Source organism: Mobula hypostoma, unplaced genomic scaffold, assembly GCF_963921235.1.
Source record: "Mobula hypostoma unplaced genomic scaffold, sMobHyp1.1 scaffold_45, whole genome shotgun sequence".
Lineage (NCBI taxonomy): Eukaryota > Metazoa > Chordata > Chondrichthyes > Myliobatiformes > Myliobatidae > Mobula > Mobula hypostoma.
The window spans coordinates 465,356-484,123 of record NW_026948238.1 but is presented as its reverse complement, the minus strand read 5'-3'; the positions used below and the strand labels follow the sequence as shown (position 1 = coordinate 484,123).

The 18,768-nt window shown below is 45.8% G+C and overlaps 1 protein-coding gene across 5 annotated transcripts; it reads right to left on the bottom strand.

The window, feature by feature from the left end:
- Nucleotides 1–634: 634 nt before the first annotated feature.
- Nucleotides 635–17,813, bottom strand: LOC134342123 (zinc finger protein 235-like). 5 transcript variants are annotated; one of them, XM_063040076.1, is made up of 4 exons: nucleotides 17,373–17,813; nucleotides 12,198–12,328; nucleotides 10,680–10,848; nucleotides 635–4,260 (listed from the first exon to the last, which is right to left on the bottom strand). In XM_063040076.1, the coding sequence occupies exon 4, from the start codon at nucleotides 3,936–3,938 to the stop codon at nucleotides 2,805–2,807; it is 1,134 nt and encodes a 377-aa protein (XP_062896146.1). In that variant the 5' UTR covers nucleotides 3,939–4,260; nucleotides 10,680–10,848; nucleotides 12,198–12,328; nucleotides 17,373–17,813; the 3' UTR covers nucleotides 635–2,804. The 5 variants fall into 5 exon arrangements, with proteins under 5 accessions (XP_062896146.1, XP_062896148.1, XP_062896147.1 ...); XM_063040078.1 differs by having other exon boundaries at nucleotides 10,680–10,844; XM_063040077.1 differs by lacking the exon at nucleotides 12,198–12,328 and adding an exon at nucleotides 5,999–6,047.
- Nucleotides 17,814–18,768: the final 955 nt, after the last annotated feature.

Genomic DNA, 18,768 nt, shown 5'->3' with positions numbered 1-18,768 from the left:
CAATACTATAAACCATTATAAAATTGCGAAAGGGAGAAGAGTTTATATTGGACCATTGGAAAATGATGCTAATGGGGTAGAATGGGGAAGAGATGGTAGATGAACTTGATAGGTACTTTGCATCCATCTTCACTGTTGGAAGACACTGGCAGTGTGCCTGAGATCCATGAGTGTCAGGGAGCAGGAGTGAGTGCCATTGCTATTACAAAGGAAAATGTGCTAGCCAAACTCAGGTTCTTGAAGTGGATAAGTCACCTGGACCAGATGGACTACATCCCAGAGTCCTGAGAGAGGTTGCTGAAGAGATAACAGATGCATTGGTCATGACCTGTCAAGAATCACTTGATTCTGGCATCGTCCCGGAAGACAGGAAGATTGCAAATGTCCATTCACTCTTTGAAAAGGGAGGAAGGCAAAATAAAGCAAATTATAGTCCAGTTAGCCTAACCTCAGTGGCTGGGAAAGTGTTTGGGTCTATTATAACAGATGAGGTTTTGGGGTACTAGGAGACTAATAATAAAATAAGTCAAAGCCAGCATAGCTTTTATACAGGAAAATCTTGCCAGACAAATCTGTTAAGAATTCTTTGAGGAAGTAATAACCAGGATGGACAAATGAGAGGCAGTGTATATTGTTTACTTGGATTTTCAGAAGGCATCTGATAGGTGTCACACATGAGACTGCTTAACAGGATAATAATCAGAAGAAATACTGGCATGGATAGAGAAATGGCTGACAGCCAAGAGGCAGCGAGTGGGAATAAAAAGGGGCCTTTTCTGGTTGGGTCGCAGTGACAACTGGTCTTCAGGGGTCAGTATTCGGTCCGCTACTTTTCACATTGTTTGTCAGTGACTCGGATAATGGAACTGATGGCTTTTTGGCTTTCTGCGGATGATACAGAGATAGGTGAAGGCAGAGGTACTGCTGAGGAAGCAATGCGATTGCAGAAGGACACAGACAAATTTGAAGATTGGGCAAAAAGGTGGCAGATGGAATACAATATTAGGAAATGTACGATAATGCATTTTGGCAAAAGGAACAATAGTGAACTATGATCTGATTGGGAGAAGATTCAAACAATAGAAGTACAGAAGGAAATATGAGCCCTTGGGCAAGACTCCCAGAAGGTTAATTTACAGGTCGAGTCTGTGGTAAAGGCGGCAAATGTAATGCTGGCACTTAAAGTGAAGTAGAATTTAAAGGGAGATAATGCTGATACTTTATAAGACATTACTTAGGCCGCACTTAGAGTAGTTGGGACCCATATCTCAGAAAAGGTGTGTTTTCATTGGAGAGAGTCCAGAGGATGTTCAAGAAGGTGATTCCAGGAATGAAGGGGTGAAGATATGAGAAGCATTTGCCAGCCTTAGGCCTGTACTCCTGCACTGACTTATATTTAATAAATGCGGGTGGGGGGGGGTGGTAAATCTCACTGAAACCCACCGAATGTGGAAAGGTCTGGATAGGGTGGATGAGGAAAGGACTTTTCGTATGGTGGGTGTAGCCATAACAGAGGGCACAAAACTGAGGAGCAACCTTTTACAGTAGTTAAGGAGGATTTTATTTAGTCAGAGAGCTGTGAATCTGGAATTCTCTGACACAGATGGCAGTGGGGGCCAAGTCTGTGGGTATGTTTGCGGGAGGAAAATCATCACTATGGAAGAGAACGTTAACCAGTTGAATGAGTATGACCCCCCCCCCCCCATGGGAGACATCCCAGTGATCTGAGCAGACGAGATGGTGACAAGGAAGCATCGAGCACCTGACTGACAGTTGGAGACCTCTTCCCAGAAACAGAGGGGTTCCTTGCAGATATACTGGACAGGATAGTTAAAAAAAAAGGAAAAAAAAAATCAAAAACACATGAAATACAAACAAATAAGGCAGTAAGTGCAGAAAATGCCAAGAGAAACCAGACACAAGCCAACACATTTCAGGATCCTTCAGCAGTTTAACTCAATGTGATTACTTACAAAGGTACAATCAAGTGGCAAATATAATTCACCAAAATCTTACTTTAAAATACAAACTCATGAATGCCCTCCATCACTTCATAAAGGCACCATAAATTCAAGCCTGATCCAGTTTTATAGTCAAAATCTTACAAATTATTTGATAATGAATACATTATTTCAGACAGGACAATCCATAATAACCAGATATAATATTACAGGATAAACAAGCAGGAACAACTCCCTCAATAGATAAAACCATCCCCAACACACACATGTTCCTCGACCAGTGGTGCACAGGTATTGTTTGTGTCATCAGGTGGACAAGCAAAAGATTTTCTCTGTCAATCAGCTTCCAAATGTTGCTTCTCTGTCATTTGTTGCCACGCCCCACTGCTCATTCCCTTCTCCTCGACTTCTTCAGTCGGCAGAAAGTTCAAGGGGAACCTCTTCACCCACAGAGTGGTGACCGTTTGGAACCCATCACCACAGGGAGAGCGACAGGGGAACAACAGGGGAGGATTTTAAAAGCACTGTTGTGGAACTGAATCACTGGCAGGGTCCAGCCAGCCTGAGTTGACTCTCTCTACTGTACACTAGTTGTGGTATAAATTCACTAAGTACCGTAGACAGAGTTTAAAACTGAACTGATTTATTTGTCTCAGATGCAGAATATTAAACTCCAGTCCCATTAAAGGTGAATATGCAGCAGAAGAAACTCCTCCCATGCCCAGTGACCAGGGTGCAGAACTGGGAGTGGTGAGCAGCAGCAATAATTGCAGAGTTCAGCACCATCAGACACTCTCGAAATAGCATTCAGCAACGGTGATGGACAAATGTCCAGCATGCAGCTCATTGAAAGTTTCTCCCAGTATGAACCCGGTAGTGTGTCACAAGGTTAGATGACTGAGTGAATCCCTTCCCACACACTGAGCAGGTGAACGGCCTTTCCCCAGTGTGAACTCGCTGGTGTACCAGTAGGTCGGATGACTGAGTGAATCCCTTCCCGCAGTCTGAGCAGGTGAATGGCCTCTCCGCAGTGTGAACTGACTGGTGTACCAGTAGGTGGGATGACCGAGTGAATCCCTTCCCACAGTCTGAGCAGGTGAACGGCCTTTCCCCAGTGTGAACTCGCTGATGTTCCTTCAGATTAGATGACCGAGTGAATCCCTTTCCGCAGTCTGAGCAGGTGAATGGCTGCTCCCCAGTGTGAACTGACCGGTGTGCTTGTAGGTGGGATGAGCAAGTGAATCCCTTCCCACAGTCTGAGCAGGTGAACGGACTCTTCCCAGTGTGAACTTGCTGATGCATCTTAAGTTGAGATGATGAAGTGAATCCTTTCCCACAGTCTGAGCAGGTTAATGGCCACACCCTAGTGTGAACTGACCGGTGTGCTTGTAGGTGGGATGACTGAATGAATCCTTTCCCACAGTCTGAGCAGATGAATGGCCTCTCCCCAGTGTGACCTGACCGGTGTGCTTGCAGCCCGGATGACTGAGTGAATCCTTTCCCACAAACTGAGCAGGTGAACGGCCTCTCTCCAGTGTGAACTCTCTGATGTACCTTCAGTTGGGATGAGCAAGTGAATCCCTTCCCACAGTCTGAGCAGGTAAAGGGCCTCTCTCCAGTGTGAACTCTCTGATGTTCCTTCAGTTTAGATGACTGAATGAATCCCTTCCCACAGTCTGAGCAGGTGAATGGCCTCTCCCCAGTGTGAATTCTCTGATGATCTTTCAGATTAGACGACTTTCTGAATCCTTTCCCACAGTCTGAGCAGGTGAATGGCCTCTCTCCAGTGTGAACTGACTGATGTGCCAGTAGGTAAGATGACAGAGTGAATCCCTTCCCACACACTGAGCAGATGAATGGCCTCTCCCCAGTGTGAACTCGCTGATGTACCTTAAGTTGAGATGACCGAGTGAATCCTTTCCCACAGCCTGAGCAGGTGAATGGCCTCTCTCCGGTGTGAACTCGCTGGTGAGCCATTAGGTCAGATGACCGAGTGAATCCTTCACCACAAATTCAGCAGAAAACCAGCCTCTGCCCAGTATGAACTGACTGGTGAGTCCACAGGTAGGAAGACTGACTGAATCCCTTCTCACACAGAACAGGTGAATGGCCTTGTCCCAAAGTGAACTTGCTGATGTACCTTTAGTTGAGATGACCGAGTGAATCCCTCCCCACAGTCTGAGCAGGAAGGATGATCGAGTGAATCCCTTGCTCCACTTCTTAAATATCTGGACAGAGACAGCAAAACTGGCGTGTTGTGTTCGAGGTTCCCGTAGACAAATTCCTTGTCATTTTTAACCTGTAAAAAAGATTTACAAAATCCATCAGTGGGGTAGGACAATATTTCAGATGAGATCACTTGAGTTGTCAAGGTGTGATCTGGAATCACATTGTTACAGTGAAGTTCAACCCAAGTTGGAGAAAGATATCATCTTCTAACTGGGTACAGTGCTGGTTTCTGGAATGACCATCAAATTCTCTGATGCTCTTCCTGTCTCTATAAGAATGGGGCATTTCTGCCATCTCCTATCTGTGACCTGGCTCAGTTTGACTCTCTCCATTTGTATTATTCCCTGTTCCCACTGAGCTGCATGGGTTCCTGGCCCCACAGTAACTGAAACACTCTCACACAAATAGCCAGCAGTGCATTCCACGCACCCACCACTCTCTGTGTAAAAAACTTAACCCTGACATCCCCTGACATCTATTTCCAAGCACCTTAAAACTCTGCCCCCTCGTGTTAGCCATTTCAGCCCTGGGAAAAAAACCCTCTGGCTATTCACACGATCAATGCCCCTCATCATCTTATACACCTGAAAAAGGCTCTAAACATAAATAAGGAAATTATACGTGGCTTTGAGGATTTGTTAGAAGTATACACAATTATGAGGGTATAGATAGGGTAAATGCAAGCAGCTTTTTCCACTGAGGTTGGGTGGGATGACAACCAGATTCATGGGGAAGTGGGAAGGTGAAAATTAAACAGAAACATTTGGAAAACCTCTTTACTGAAATGGTCATGAGAGTGTGGAATGAGATGCCAGCACAAGTGGTGAATATGAGTTCAGTAGTTTCACCTTTCAAAAGAAGGTTGGATGGGAGCCCGGATGATAGGGGTATGGAGGGCAATGGTCCCGGTGCAGGGAGTTCCATTAGACAGCTTAAATGTTTTTACGGCATTGACTAGATGGGCCAAATAGCCTGTTTCCATACTGAACTTCTCCATGTTTCCATGACAAAGAAGCTGGCCAAACTTGTTTGGAAGGGAAAAGGTAGGAGTGACAAGGAAGCAGCAATGGCTGTAGTTTCTGGGAGCAATTTGGGAGCCGAGAGATCGATACATCCCAAAGAAGTGGAAACATTGGACAGGTAGGAGGACACAACCATGGCTGAAATGAGAAGCCAAAGTCAACATAAAAGCGAAAGAGAGGGAAAATGATGAGCAAAAACTATTGGGAAGCTTTTAGAAACCAACAGAAGACGACTAAAAATAAGTCAGTTGAGTTCAGGGGATGGAATTATGATATTGTAGTCATTAATGAGTCTTTGTAGCACCCAACAGTCTGAGGCATTTAGAAGAACAAAATATGCAGGACCTCAATATTTCTGGAAAACCAAGGTTCCCTGCACCAGTTACCTTTCAACCTTTATTTTGGCAGGCACACACAAACTCTACATACTCAAAATTTCTCTTCTGAAGGCCTCTCACTTACCAAGTACTCCTTTGCCAGTAAACAGCCTGTCCCAAACCACACTTGTCAGATCCTTTCTGATACCATCAAAATTGACCTTTCTCCAATTTAGAATCTCAATCCGTGGTCCAGACCTCTCTTTTTCCAAATTTACTTTGAATTTCATGGCATTATGATCACTAATTTCTGTCACCAGACCTGGATCATTTCCTAACAGCTAATTGCACACTTCTACATCGGGAATTCTACGTACTAATTAAGGGTACATTTGACAAACTCTACCCCATCTAGTCCTTTTACAGTATGGGAGTCCCAGTCAATAGATGAAAAGTTAAAATCACTTACTGAATCAACCTTCGTTTCTTGGCATGGTCTGCAAATGGGTCTCAAACTCCTGCAGGAGAATGCGCAATAAACTGTGGTGATGACAAGAAGCTGGTCTCCCAAGTTTTATTCAGATTCAACTTTAACATTTGTTGTGACAAACAGAATCCCAATATAGGGAGTGCCAAGTAAACTGTGGTGGGATATCACCTCATGAGAAAAAGTAGTAAATTTGGTATGGAAAAAGAATTGTGGAAAGAAGAGGAAATTGTTGAAAAGGGAATGGAAGGAAAAGGCAGATGTGAAGTGTCTATTTTTAGCAAGTTGGAGGAATAATGCATGTGACAAAGGGATAGAGGTATCTACTGCAGAAAGAACGCCAAAAGTTGGGAGATGATAAAACCGGAGTGTGAATGGGTGAATGGGCACTGAAAACGAGAGCAGGAAAAACAACGTAAGCAAACCAAGGTCGGCCTACATAGGAGAGAAGGGCAGGAATGTCAGTCTAAGGTTCAATCTGATAGGAAAACAAGGGATCCCGAACTCATGTCTGGCATACCGATCCATACCCCCCCCCATACTTACCAGGGGCCAAGTATACCCAGTGCTCCAGAACCCCAATCCTCCCAGTACCCTGGTACGGTGGCCACTCAGGTAAAACAGCGTCATCGGGGAAGGGGAGGTCCCTATACCCTGAGATCCAGAAAGGGAATACCGAGGATTATTCCATGACAGGGAGGGAAGAATCCAATAAAACCCCAGAGTTAAATGGCTCCGCAAAAACAATTTCCCACCCAAATGCTGCCCAATCCATGAGCAGGAGGAGGGACTGCCCTCAGTGATTCCTGTGTATGCACCCTGGAAGCCTTAAGAAATGATAATGATCATGAATCAGGCTCCAGATAGAAAAGAAAAACCAGCACAGTTTGCTCAGTATGTCCGCAGTACTACACAGATGTATAATGCGACTCCGCCAGATTTATTCGGTCTCTGCTGCATGATTCTGTCAGCTGATGAGGGGCGGAAATGTAAGGCAGAATTGAGATACCAAATCTATCAGGAGTTAGAAGCGGGAAACCATGATGAGAATGAACAGACAGACCGGATTATTCAAGCCTTGGAAAGGGCTCTCCAGCAACTCGTAAACACCACTAAAGTACAAGAATTCAAACCTCAGCCTGGGGAAATTGGGACCAGACTATTGGGAGCAATTTGTGGCTGCTAAGGCACCTTCACAGGACACCAAGCCTTTAATGATGGGAACCTGCCCCCCCAGTTTAATGCTTTACTGCTCCAATGCTTACCAACTAAGTTAGCCAACATGATTGAAACAAATCATATGGATTGGCCTGACAATGATCAAAATTGAATGCAACGAGCTTTGACATATTATTGGGACCTGGCTTTTGAATCCCGGTCAAACCCGAAGGGAACTAATATTAAAGGTGAATATGTTCAGCAGGAAGAAGGACGCGAGTGGGCTATATCTGGGGATCAGAAATGGGAACAAAAACCTACCAAGGGACAGGTGGAGACAACAATCCGTTTAGCAATTGACAAGCAAGGATGCTTCCTACTGTGAGTACCACCCCTCAGGAACAGCCCAATGTGATATTGCAAGTTGCCGGAATTCCAATTTCATTTCTGATTGATATGGGGGCAACCACAACCACTCTCAATCAGGAAATAGTATCGAAAAGGGATTCCAGCTATCATACACTACAATCACTCTGTCTGGGTTCGAAGGCACGGAACATACGTATTCACGTACCCAGCCACTGCAGGTGGATTTCCAGGGGAACCAGTGTGAGGTTTCATTCACACTCACCACCAGTCGGGGTGTAATCTTGCAGGGAGAGACTTGCTCTGTCCATTGGAAGTTGAGATTCTATGCACGGATATCCTATGCATATCACCCTGGGACTAATGAATAACTGACAGCTTCCCCAGTTACCGACCCCCCTAGTGGTGGGCACTTAATTTGGACTCCGCTTCGTTTGAAGCCCCTCTGCCAGTGGTTGATCCCCATGTGACTCTGTGCTATGACCCTACGGGGTGCTCAACTGAGGGAAGCCAATATTATGCACCCTTCGAGGGACAGAAGTTCCCAGTCAGAGGTTAAAGGAAGAGAGGGCAGTGCATTACTGGCCGAAGTTCTGGATTTCCTTTGGCAACAGACAGGACTGGTGGTTCCCCATACTACTGTTAGGGTTTGCCCTGGGTTCAAGCCAAAGAGCCGAGGGAAGAGCCTGGGGTTCCTTGCCTACACCCTGACAAAACAAGCCTCCAGCACCAAGGGAGACTGGCAAGACTTGGCCACGGGCCAACTCGAATACTGGAAGGAGTCTGAGGGCACTATTTTAATATTGACTGAACCCAAGATGTTGTACCCCATCTCAGGGCAATTTCAGGCCATGAAGTCGGCCGCACCAACTGCCCCCTATCCAGATCACCATGAAAGAAGGACAGACTCTCCCACCCACTCCGCAATACCCCCTCAATCCCGAGGCAATATTTTATGAGGATGCAAGCTCCTTTGTGGATCCAGCAGGATATTCTGGCTATGCAATAGTGACAGACAGTGAAATAGCTGACCAGGCTTCTTTTGAAGCAGCTGTCTCCCCCCATTAGGCTGAGCTGTTTGCTCTGACTCGTGCCTGTATCCTAGCAACAGACAAAAGTGCGAACGTTACACAGACTCCCGTTATGCATTTGGAATTGTACATGACTACGGGGCTGTCTGGGAACATGGAGACTCCTGACTTCCTCTAGCCACCCCATTAGTAATGGGGAAATATATATGCCAACTAACCAAAATTCTCCAAGCATTACATTCGCAGGTACAGCAGGCTTACAAGGAAGAGAACTACCCCACAGAGAGGAGTGAATATCCCACCATAAAAACTGGGAATTTTGTCCTAATCAAGAACTGGGATCAAGGGAAACTCGGACCTCAGTGCAGAGGACCATGTCAGGTGTTACTGACCACTCCCACGGCTGTGAAACTGAAGGAGCAATCTCGGTGGATACATCGAACAGACTACAAACGTGTTACTGAAGGAACTGAGTAGGACTCTCTCGGACTAAAGGAAAATGTATTGGCTGATAGTGGTGTTCGTGTTTATGTCTTTGAGAAGGCTCACCCCAGCATCCAGGGGCCCCCATGTTAACACCTTTCTGTCTCTCTGTCACACCTATGCCAAACAGGTAGAACTAGGGGCCTGCTGGGTTTGTGCTGAAATTCTGCAGCATGGTAAAACTATGATTCCAATGTCAGTAATCCCGCTCAACCAGAGTGAGGAACTCTCAGCCTGGGCTTTCTCAAATAACAGCCGGGGAAGAGAGGTGAGGAAGTGTAGTCCAGTCAGAGATGACTGTGGCGGTCAGTGTTTTGAGGGACGGTATCTCAGGCCCCCACCAAACAGAACTTCCTATACTGGGAAACATGCATCCTGGCCATACTTGCAGGTGCCCAGCAGCGGAGAGGAATAACTGAGACTGAGCGATTTTGGATGATCGCTTTTCTCTCCTATGGAGTAGCCAGGAATTCACGAGAGATCATCAATTTGGCTACAGCACTTGAAGAGCTGGCCACAATACTGCAGGGGTCCTGACAGAAAGAGAGGCCCAAGTAACAGAAATATCCACTGAAATGATTGCAATCCGGCAAACAATCCCACAGAATCGTATGGCTTTAGATTGTATCCCAGCTGAAAAAGGGGGAACCTGTGCTCTTATTGACACAGAATGCTGCACCTATATCCCTGATGACTCTACTAACATTACATCCCTCTCCGAGCACACTGCCAAGGAGAATCACAGCATCAAGAAAGTAGGGCAGGATTTACATGGGTTCACCGAAGGGTCGAAATGGTGGTCTTCGAAGGCCTGTTTGGTAATATGTGGGGCATGATATTTCATTATGGCCTAATAGTTGTACATATCATTGTTATAATTACTGTTGTATGCTGTTTTTACCAACTGATAAGTCAATGCTGTACTCGGTTGCCTTCTCTGTAAAACATTACCGCTGTGTTGATCATGTAATGATGAAAAGGAGGGAATGATAAAGTATGTAAAAGGGTTAACACTTTGTTAAACAATAGCAGCCTGTTTTTCTGAAAGAAACTGCTGATGATCAACAGATGTGCTAAGCCATGCTGAGCCATATGTCTTCTTGAGGGTCACTAGCTGGGGTTTCAGGATGCTTATCTCCTTGTGCACTCATGCATAGAGATAGGACAGCTTCAGTCTGTTCTGTGTGTGTAAGCCATTATGACAATTTGTAATTTGTCTTTAGGGTCTGTCGTGTAGTAAATAACTCTGGCTCCAGCCTGTCTTGTGTGGGGGGTATCTGGACGGATATATCTGTGGTGCAAGGGGAATTGTTAGTCAGTTAGTGGATTGGGCGGGAACAGTCGAACAGTCATACACTGTTCCTGTTTGAGCGACTAACTGAGTAAGCCCCGGGTGCTTGGAATAAAGAGTTTGTACTTAAGCGGTCTCTGAGTGACTTTATCCGGATTTGACTTCCACAGAATGGGAGTGGTTTTAAAGGGCTGGGCTGCTGGACCTGGAGTAATTGCAACTGGGTCTGACAGAGGCATAGCTGATTCTTCAGTCTCACTCCAACTATTTCCTACCTTCCTTTGTACAGGTATGTAATGTCTCAAGGTCCAGTGTTTGAGTAAATGAGACTCACCAAACTTTTTCCTGACTGAATCACTGGATTCTCCGAGTCAGATGGGTTCTCTCCAGTTGATGCTCTCAATCCTCGGGCTGGTTCACTTGTTGCTGTTCCCTCGTCTTCAGTCGTGGTTTGCTTCCAGTTGTGGGTTTTTCTTCCAATAAATCTCTCACCGCAGGTCTAACTTTAACATGAAAGATAATGAAGCACATTAACAATAAAAAGGAGAACCAAGAATTTCTGCTTAATGTTACTAAGAACAAAACTCGCTGAAATTTAATCGTTGAAGGCAGATATAATGAGCTCAGTGAACAATCTTTTATTGTCCCTCACACATCACAGAACGATATGGGATAAGAAGGAGCCATCATTCAGTCATGGTAAGACATAAGACACAGGAACAGAATTAGGTGATTCGATCCATCTGGTCTGCCTCACCACTCAACCATGGCTGAGTTTTATTCCAACACCATATTCCTGCCTTCCTCCTGTAACCCTGAAGCTACTTAGCAATCATGAATATATTAATCTCTGTTATAAATATACTCAAGTGGCAGCCTCAACCAACATCTGCAGCAACTAATTCCACAGATCAGATATCTTTAGGCCAAAAAATTTTCTCATCTCAGTTTTAAAGGGAAGCATATTTATTTGGAGACTGTGCTGTCAGATCAGACTCTCTGTCCAATGGATATATCCTCTCCATGTCCACTGTATCCATGCTTTTCAGCATTCAGTAGGTTTACTTAACCATACATCCCTCCACCACACCCACCGTCCCTCTGAACTCCACTGAGCACAGGTACAGAACCATCTAATGCTCCTTATATATAAAGCCGATCATTCCTGAGATTATTCTTGTAAACCCTGTTTGCAACAAATGTGCAAACACATTTCCAACAACTGTGCAAACACATTTCCAGGAATAATGGACAATTTTTTACCGGGATAATTTACATGGAAATGTTGTGCTTTCTTTACTGTTCTACTATCATAAAATGAGCCATTTCCATTCCCAGGTTTAAACAGGTCCATTTCAGGAAATATAAACCAGTCCAGGGTGAATGTAATAAAAAGAAACTGGAATTACCAGAAACACTCAGCAGATAAGGAATAGCTGCGAGGAGAGGAATAAACTTTACAATTCAGGTTAATAATGTTTCATCAGAATGACTTCAAACATTTTCAGTTTTTAGTGCAGATCTCCAGAAACTTGAGATTCTGTCTGATTTCCACCGAGTGACAGATAGGTGACAGTGAGGGGGAGAGGGGTATTTCCAAACATGGAACAGCCTATATTAATCTCTGCCTCTCCCTGTGTGGATGGAATGGGAACTCATCCTCTCCTCAGATTAGCAGTCATTGCTTCCAAACGAACTCCAGAAACAAACATCTGATCCCAGACCAGAAATACTTGCTCAACACCTCATAAGCCCAAGCAGCTCGATCCCCTGGTCCATTTTACCTGGATCAAAAACTGTGATATCCCAGGACCCAACCTCACAGAGTCACACAGCTGAATCTGCCACTCACCGACCCTGAGAGTCTCACACATCGTCCCCGCATCTCAGACTGGGTAGTGCAATGCGGGATTTCTCCACAACCAATGTCCATCTGTTCAAAAATTTCTGCTTCACTGCAGAAGGACGACCATCCAGCCCCATCTGTAGAAGCAGTAACCAAAGTCAAAGCCAAAACACCAACAGTTCCACATGCCTGGAATGTAGATCACAGGATTATAGCCCAAGCACCAACTCTCCCAGTACTCTTTGCTGCCAGTAAAATGCTGCAGTATGTCAGACAGTCACAGTTCAAAAACTAGCACCTCCACACCAATGCACAACAGAACTGGTACCTGATGACCCTCAGGCATTCCAGCTAACAAAAACTGATTCTGGAAATAACTCAGCGAGGCCAAAGATGCAAATGAACACTTCACAATAAAAACAAGGGTTAGAAGGAAGATTGCTGATATATAACATTGAGATGGTGGGATACAGGGTGGACTGAGATTGACCCATATGGTTGATGGATATCACTGAAGTGGGGTGGGGGGGGAGGTGGGTTAGGAGACTGGACCGAGGTTGAACAAGATGGGCAGGGATGAGCAGATGGAACCAGGTGAGAGAAGGGATCAAGGACGATCACTGATGGTCCTCCAACAATACACAGATACTGAATGAATAGTACATACTACTGTATAAAAGATTCTAAAACGACAAACTTAGAACAAACAACAAGAACTGTGCCATATATACTTTGACCCTCACCAAATTTTTATCAACACACCATAGAAAGTTTCTGATCCAGATACTTTATGCCTTTGGATGGTAACTACTCTGCCTGGAAAGTGGCCCATGAGTGAGTGGGCCAGTGAAGGAGTGCAGCTTTGAGGCTTTGACTCGAGAGATTCTGGCAGTTTTTGCAGTTGGTCTGTGCAATCAAGTCAATCAAGATTTGAATAGCTGAGACTCAGCAGAAAGCCATTGATTAGACAATCAAGATTTGAATAGATGAGCAGAAAGCCGTTGATTAGACAATCAAGATTTGAATAGATGAGCAGAAAGCCGTTGATTAGACAATCAAGATTTGAAGAGCTGAGACTCAGCAGAAAGCCGTTGATTAGACAATCAAGATTTGAAGAGCTCAGACTCAGCAGAAAGCAGCTGATTGGGCAGTCGAGGTCAGGTGACCAAACATTTTGAAAAGCTCAAACAGATAAATGGAGGGATAGCTCAAACGAAGCGGCCAGTGCGTGAGTGGGCCAGTGAAGGAGTGGAGCTTTGAGGCTTTGACTTGAGAGGCTTCAATGAGAAGAGTCAGGGGATGAGCAAGCTCGCAGTTAGTTTTCACAATGTCTCCTGAGACAGTGATGTGCCTCTCATGTGAGATGTGGCAGTCTTGTGGGAACTCCCCTCTCCCGCAGAGTCACATCTGCCAGAAGTGCATACGGCTGGGCGATCTGGAAGACCATGTAAGGAATCTGGAGCAGCAGCTGGATGACCTTTGATTCATAAGGGAGAATGAGGCAGTCATAGATGAGAGCTACAGGGAGGTAGTCACACCTTGGCTGTCGGAAGCAGGTCGGGTGACAGTCAGAGGGGGCGGAGAGCGAAGGTGAGCAGACAGGTAGTGCAGAGCACCCCTGTAGCCATTCCCCTGAATAATAAGTTTACCATCCTGGATACTGTTGGCGGGGACGACTGACCAGGTGTGAGCCACGGTGGCAGGGCCTCCGGCACTGAGTCTGACTCTGTGGTGCAGAAGGGTGGGATGGAGAAGAGGAGAGCTGTCGTCATTGGAGACTCTATAGTTAGGGGAGCAGGCAGGAGATTCTGTGGACGTGAGAAGGGCACCCACATAGTTTGTTGCCTCCCGGATGCCAGGGTCCGGGATGTCTCTGACCGGGTGCACAACATCCTGGTACGAGAGGGAAAGCAACCAGAAGATGTGATACATGTTGGGACCAACGACATAGGCAGGAAGAGGGATGAGGTCCTGAAGTGTGAGTTTCAGGAACTAGGCAGAAGGCTGAAGAACAGGACCTCAAGGGTGGCGTTCTCAGGATTGCTGCCAGTGCTACGTGACAGTGATGGTAAGACTTGGAGGAGATGGCAGTTGAATGCATGGCGGAGGAGTTGGTGCAGGGAGCAGCGTTTTAGATTTTTAGATCATTGGGATCTCTTCTGGGGAAGGTGGGACCTGTACAGATTGAATGGGTTGCACCTGAACTCGAGGGGGAGCAATATCCTTGCAGGTAGGTTTGCTAGCAAGGTTCGGGAGGGTTTAAACTAATTTGCCAGGGGGATGGCACCCAGAGCGATAGAACAGTGGAAGAAGTGCATGGAGTAAAGCCAGATCTAACATACAGAGATGCTTTGAGGAAAGAGAAGCAGAATAAACGGTGTAAAGACAGTAAGGTAGAAGGGCTGAAATGTGTGTACCTCAATGCAAGAAGCATCAGGAACAAAGGTGATGAACTGAGAGCTTGGATACAGACATGGAATTATGATGTAGTGGCCATTACAGAGACTTGGCTGGCACCAGGGCAGGAATGGATTCTCAATATTCCTGGATTTCAGTGCTTTAAAAGGGATACAGAGGACGGAAAAAGGGGCGGAGGGGTGGCATCACTGGTCAGGGATACTATTACAGCTACAGAAAGGGTGGCTAATGTAGCAGGATCCTCTTTTCAGTCAATATGGGTGGAAGTCAGGAACAGGAAGGGAGCAGTTACTCTATTGGGGGTATTCTATAGGCCCCCTGGTAGCAGCAGAGATATAGAGGAACAGATTGGGAGGCAGATTTTGGAAAGGTGCAAAAATAACAGGGTTGTTATCAAGGGTGACTTTAACTTCCCTAATATTGATTGGCACCTGATTAGTTCCAAGGGTTTAGATGGGGCAGAGTTTGTTAAGTGTGTCCAGGATGGATTCCTGTCACAGTATGTGGACAGGCCGACTGGGGGAATGCCATACTAGATCTAGTATTAGGTAATGAACAGAGTCAGGACACAGACTCAGCGGGTGAGCATCTGGGGGATAGTGGCCACTGCTCCCTGACCTTTAGCATTATCATGCAAAAGGATAGAATCAGAGAGGACAGGAAAATTTTTAAATTGGGGAAAGGCAAATTATGAGGCTATAAGGCTAGAACTTGCGGGTGTGAATTGGGATGATGTTTTTGCAGGGAAATGTCCAATGGACATGTGGTCGATGTTTAGAGATCTCTTGCGGGATGTTAGGGATAAATTTGTCCTGGTGAGGAAGATAAAGAATGGTAGGGTGAAGGAACCATGGGTGACAAGTAAGGTGGAAAATCTAGTCAGGTGGAAGAAGGCAGCATACATGAGGTTTAGGAAGCAAGGATCAGATGGGTCTATTGAGGAATATAGGGAAGCAAGAAAGGAGCTTAAGAAGGGGCTGAGAAGAGCAAGAAGGGGGCATGAGGCCTTGGTGAGTAAAGGAAAACCCCAAGGCATTCTTCAATTATGTGAAGGAAAAAAAGGATGACAGGAGTGATGGTAGGACTGATTAGAGATAAAGGTGGGAAGATGTGCCTGGAGGCTGTGGAAGTCAGCAAGATCCTCAATGAAAACTTCTCTTCGGTATTCACCAATGAGAGGGAACTTGATGGTGAGGACAATATGTGCGAGGTTGATGTTCTGGAGCATGTTGATATTAAGGGAGAGGTGGTGTTGGAGTTGTTAAAATGCATTAGGACAGATAAGTCCCCGGGGCCTGATGGAATATTCCCCAGGCTGCTCCACGAGGCGAGAGAAGAGATTTCGGAGCCTCTGGCTAGGATCTTTATGTCCTCGTTGTCCACGGGAATGGTACTGGTGGACTGGAGGGAGGCGAATGTTGTCCCCTTGTTCAAAAAATGTAGTAAGGATAGTCCGGGTAATTATAGACCAGTGAGTTTTACGTCTGTGGTGGGAAAGCTGTTGGAAAAGATTCTTAGAGATAGGATCTATAGGCATTTAGAGAATCATGGTCTGATAAAGGACAGTCAGCATAGCTTTGTGAAGGGCAGATTGTGTCTAACAAGCCTGATAGAGTTCTTTGAGGTGGTGGCCAGGCATATAGATGAGGGTAGTGCAGTGGATGTGATCTATATGGATTTTAGTAAGGCATTTGACAAGGTTCCACACAGTAGGCTTATTCAGAAAGTCAGAAGGCATGGGATCCAGGTGGATTCAGAATTAGCTTGCCTGCAGAAGGTGGTGGTGTAAAAGAACACTTCACAATAAAAAGAAGGGTCAGAAGAAAGATTGCTGATATATAACATTGAGGTGGTGAGATACAGGGTGGACCGAGGTTGACCCAGATTGTTGATGCATATCACTGAAGCTGGTGGGGGGGGGGGGATTAGGAGACTGGACCGAGGTTGAACAAGATGGGCAGGGATGAGCAGATGGAACCAGGTGAGAGAAGGGATCAAGGACAATCACTGATGGTCCTAAAGCAATACACAGATACTGAATTAATAGTACATACTACTGTATAAAATGACAAAGTTAGAACAAACAACAAGAACTTTGCCATATACACTTTGACCCTCACCAAATTTTTATCAACACACCATAGAAAGTTTCCGATCCAGACACTTCACGCCCCTGCATGGTAACTACTCTGCCTATGACTGTGAGGGACTGCAGAGACCTTTGGATACAGATCAGCACAGCACAGAAACCATTCTCCCCCCCAGAGTTCCCAATCCCTCTGTAAAGCAGACAGTGAAATCAAAGATCCCCATAACCTGGGTCGTTCTCCTTTCTCACCCACCCCAGTCTGGGAGAAAACACAACAGCCATAAAGCTGAAGGACAAATGCGAGGAGCCTCAGGAACCGAGGCGAGTTGGGGGAAGTTAACGGGACTCAGAGGGCCAACATCAGATTCCCCCAACACAACAGGGTGGAAAAATCACAACCCATCCGGGGACTTTGTTTACACACCACGTGATCCTGCGTCACCAAAGCGGAGGGCGGGGCAGATCTGCGGTGAACAGCCTCACGTGACCAGTTGGCGGGACTCCCATTTCAATTCTGCGGAAATAGACAGCCTGATCTCCTGGTTTGGATCGTTCAGTGCAGATTAAGTGAAGTCGACACATTATTGACAAGCCCAGATAATTGGAAAATAAATGAGTTCGGGCCTCACGGCCAACATCAGATCTCCCCGCTCGGGATCGGTCTCAATACTCACCGATGGGAAAGTGATATCTTCGGCCCGCAGACAGTGATCCCGACCCCCGGCGCCCCGACCCAGGAGGCGATAAACCTTTGCCGATCCCGCAGACGGACTCACTTCAGCACCGAGCGGAAAGGCAAACACCGTCCATCTGGAGACTGTGAGCAGGCGCGGAGTGATTGTTGCGTCATGCGGAGGGCGGGGCCTCGGGAACAGACGCGCAGCTGCTGCCCGTCTGCGGTTGAATGGGAGGGGCGAACGGGATCACGTGACCTGTGGGGTCACAACCCAGGCAGAGAGTCCAGCAACCCGCCACTCTGTGGAAAGAAACAAACTTGTGTTATGTACCAGCAGTAATAGACCACAAACTCAGTTTTAATGTAAACTACTGTCTTTATTAGTATATAGAAAATTAAACAAACTACTCACCGAAACAGAAGTTAACAGTGTTATGCGTTTGTGGCTCCCACACTGTCCAGTTTAGGAACAAGTGCTTAAAGTTTCAAGATGGCAAGTTAAAATCCACATTAAAATGCAACGAGGAACTAATCACGAAGAATTTCACTGGTTCCACGCTGGGAAAAAGAAGTAACAGTCACAGAAGATTTTCGGTCACCGATTCGTTTTCCAAAATCCACGAACGGATTATACAAGGTGACAGTCACAGGAATATTCTTTAGAACAAGTGGTTGCTACACAACACCCAAATCCATGCAAGTGTTTGGCATGGGAAAAGTATTAAACTTTTACCCATTACTTTAGCAAACTGCAGCTTGCAGTCCGATGGTCCTCCAACTGTCTTTTCCTCTCTCTCTCTCTCTCTCTCTCTCTCTCTCTCTCTCTCTCTCTCTCTCTCTCTATCTCTCTCTCTCTCTCTCTCTCAGACTGAGAGCTCCAGCAGTCAGTGTAGTGACGTCATACTCCCTCCTCCGGCAGGCTCTCTTAAAGTAACACCCACAGCAAAATGAAACCTGTGGTCTCGTAACACTTGCCCCTCACATCTCCTCTCACCATAAATGCATTAGACATTTCAATCCCCAGGAAAAATATATCGTCTGTCTGCTCTATCTATTCCTCTCGTAATCTTATGAACGTCTATCCAGTCTCACCCCAGCCTGCGCCGCTCTGGAGAAAACAACACAAGTTTGTCCAACCTCTCGTTATAGCTCTCTTAACCACCCGATCAATCTGTGCAGTCTGTCTCAGGGAGCTGTGAACTTGAGATATCCCTCTGATCATCGACACTGTTCAGGGTCTTGCATTTAACTGTATACTGTCTCCTTACATTTATATATGTATACTGTCTCTCTACATCCGACCTACCGAGCTGCCAAGATTATCATCTTATCAAATCTCACTGAGTTTTCTCAGGTCCTGTTGAATTTATTGCCAAGTTCACAAGTACGGGAAG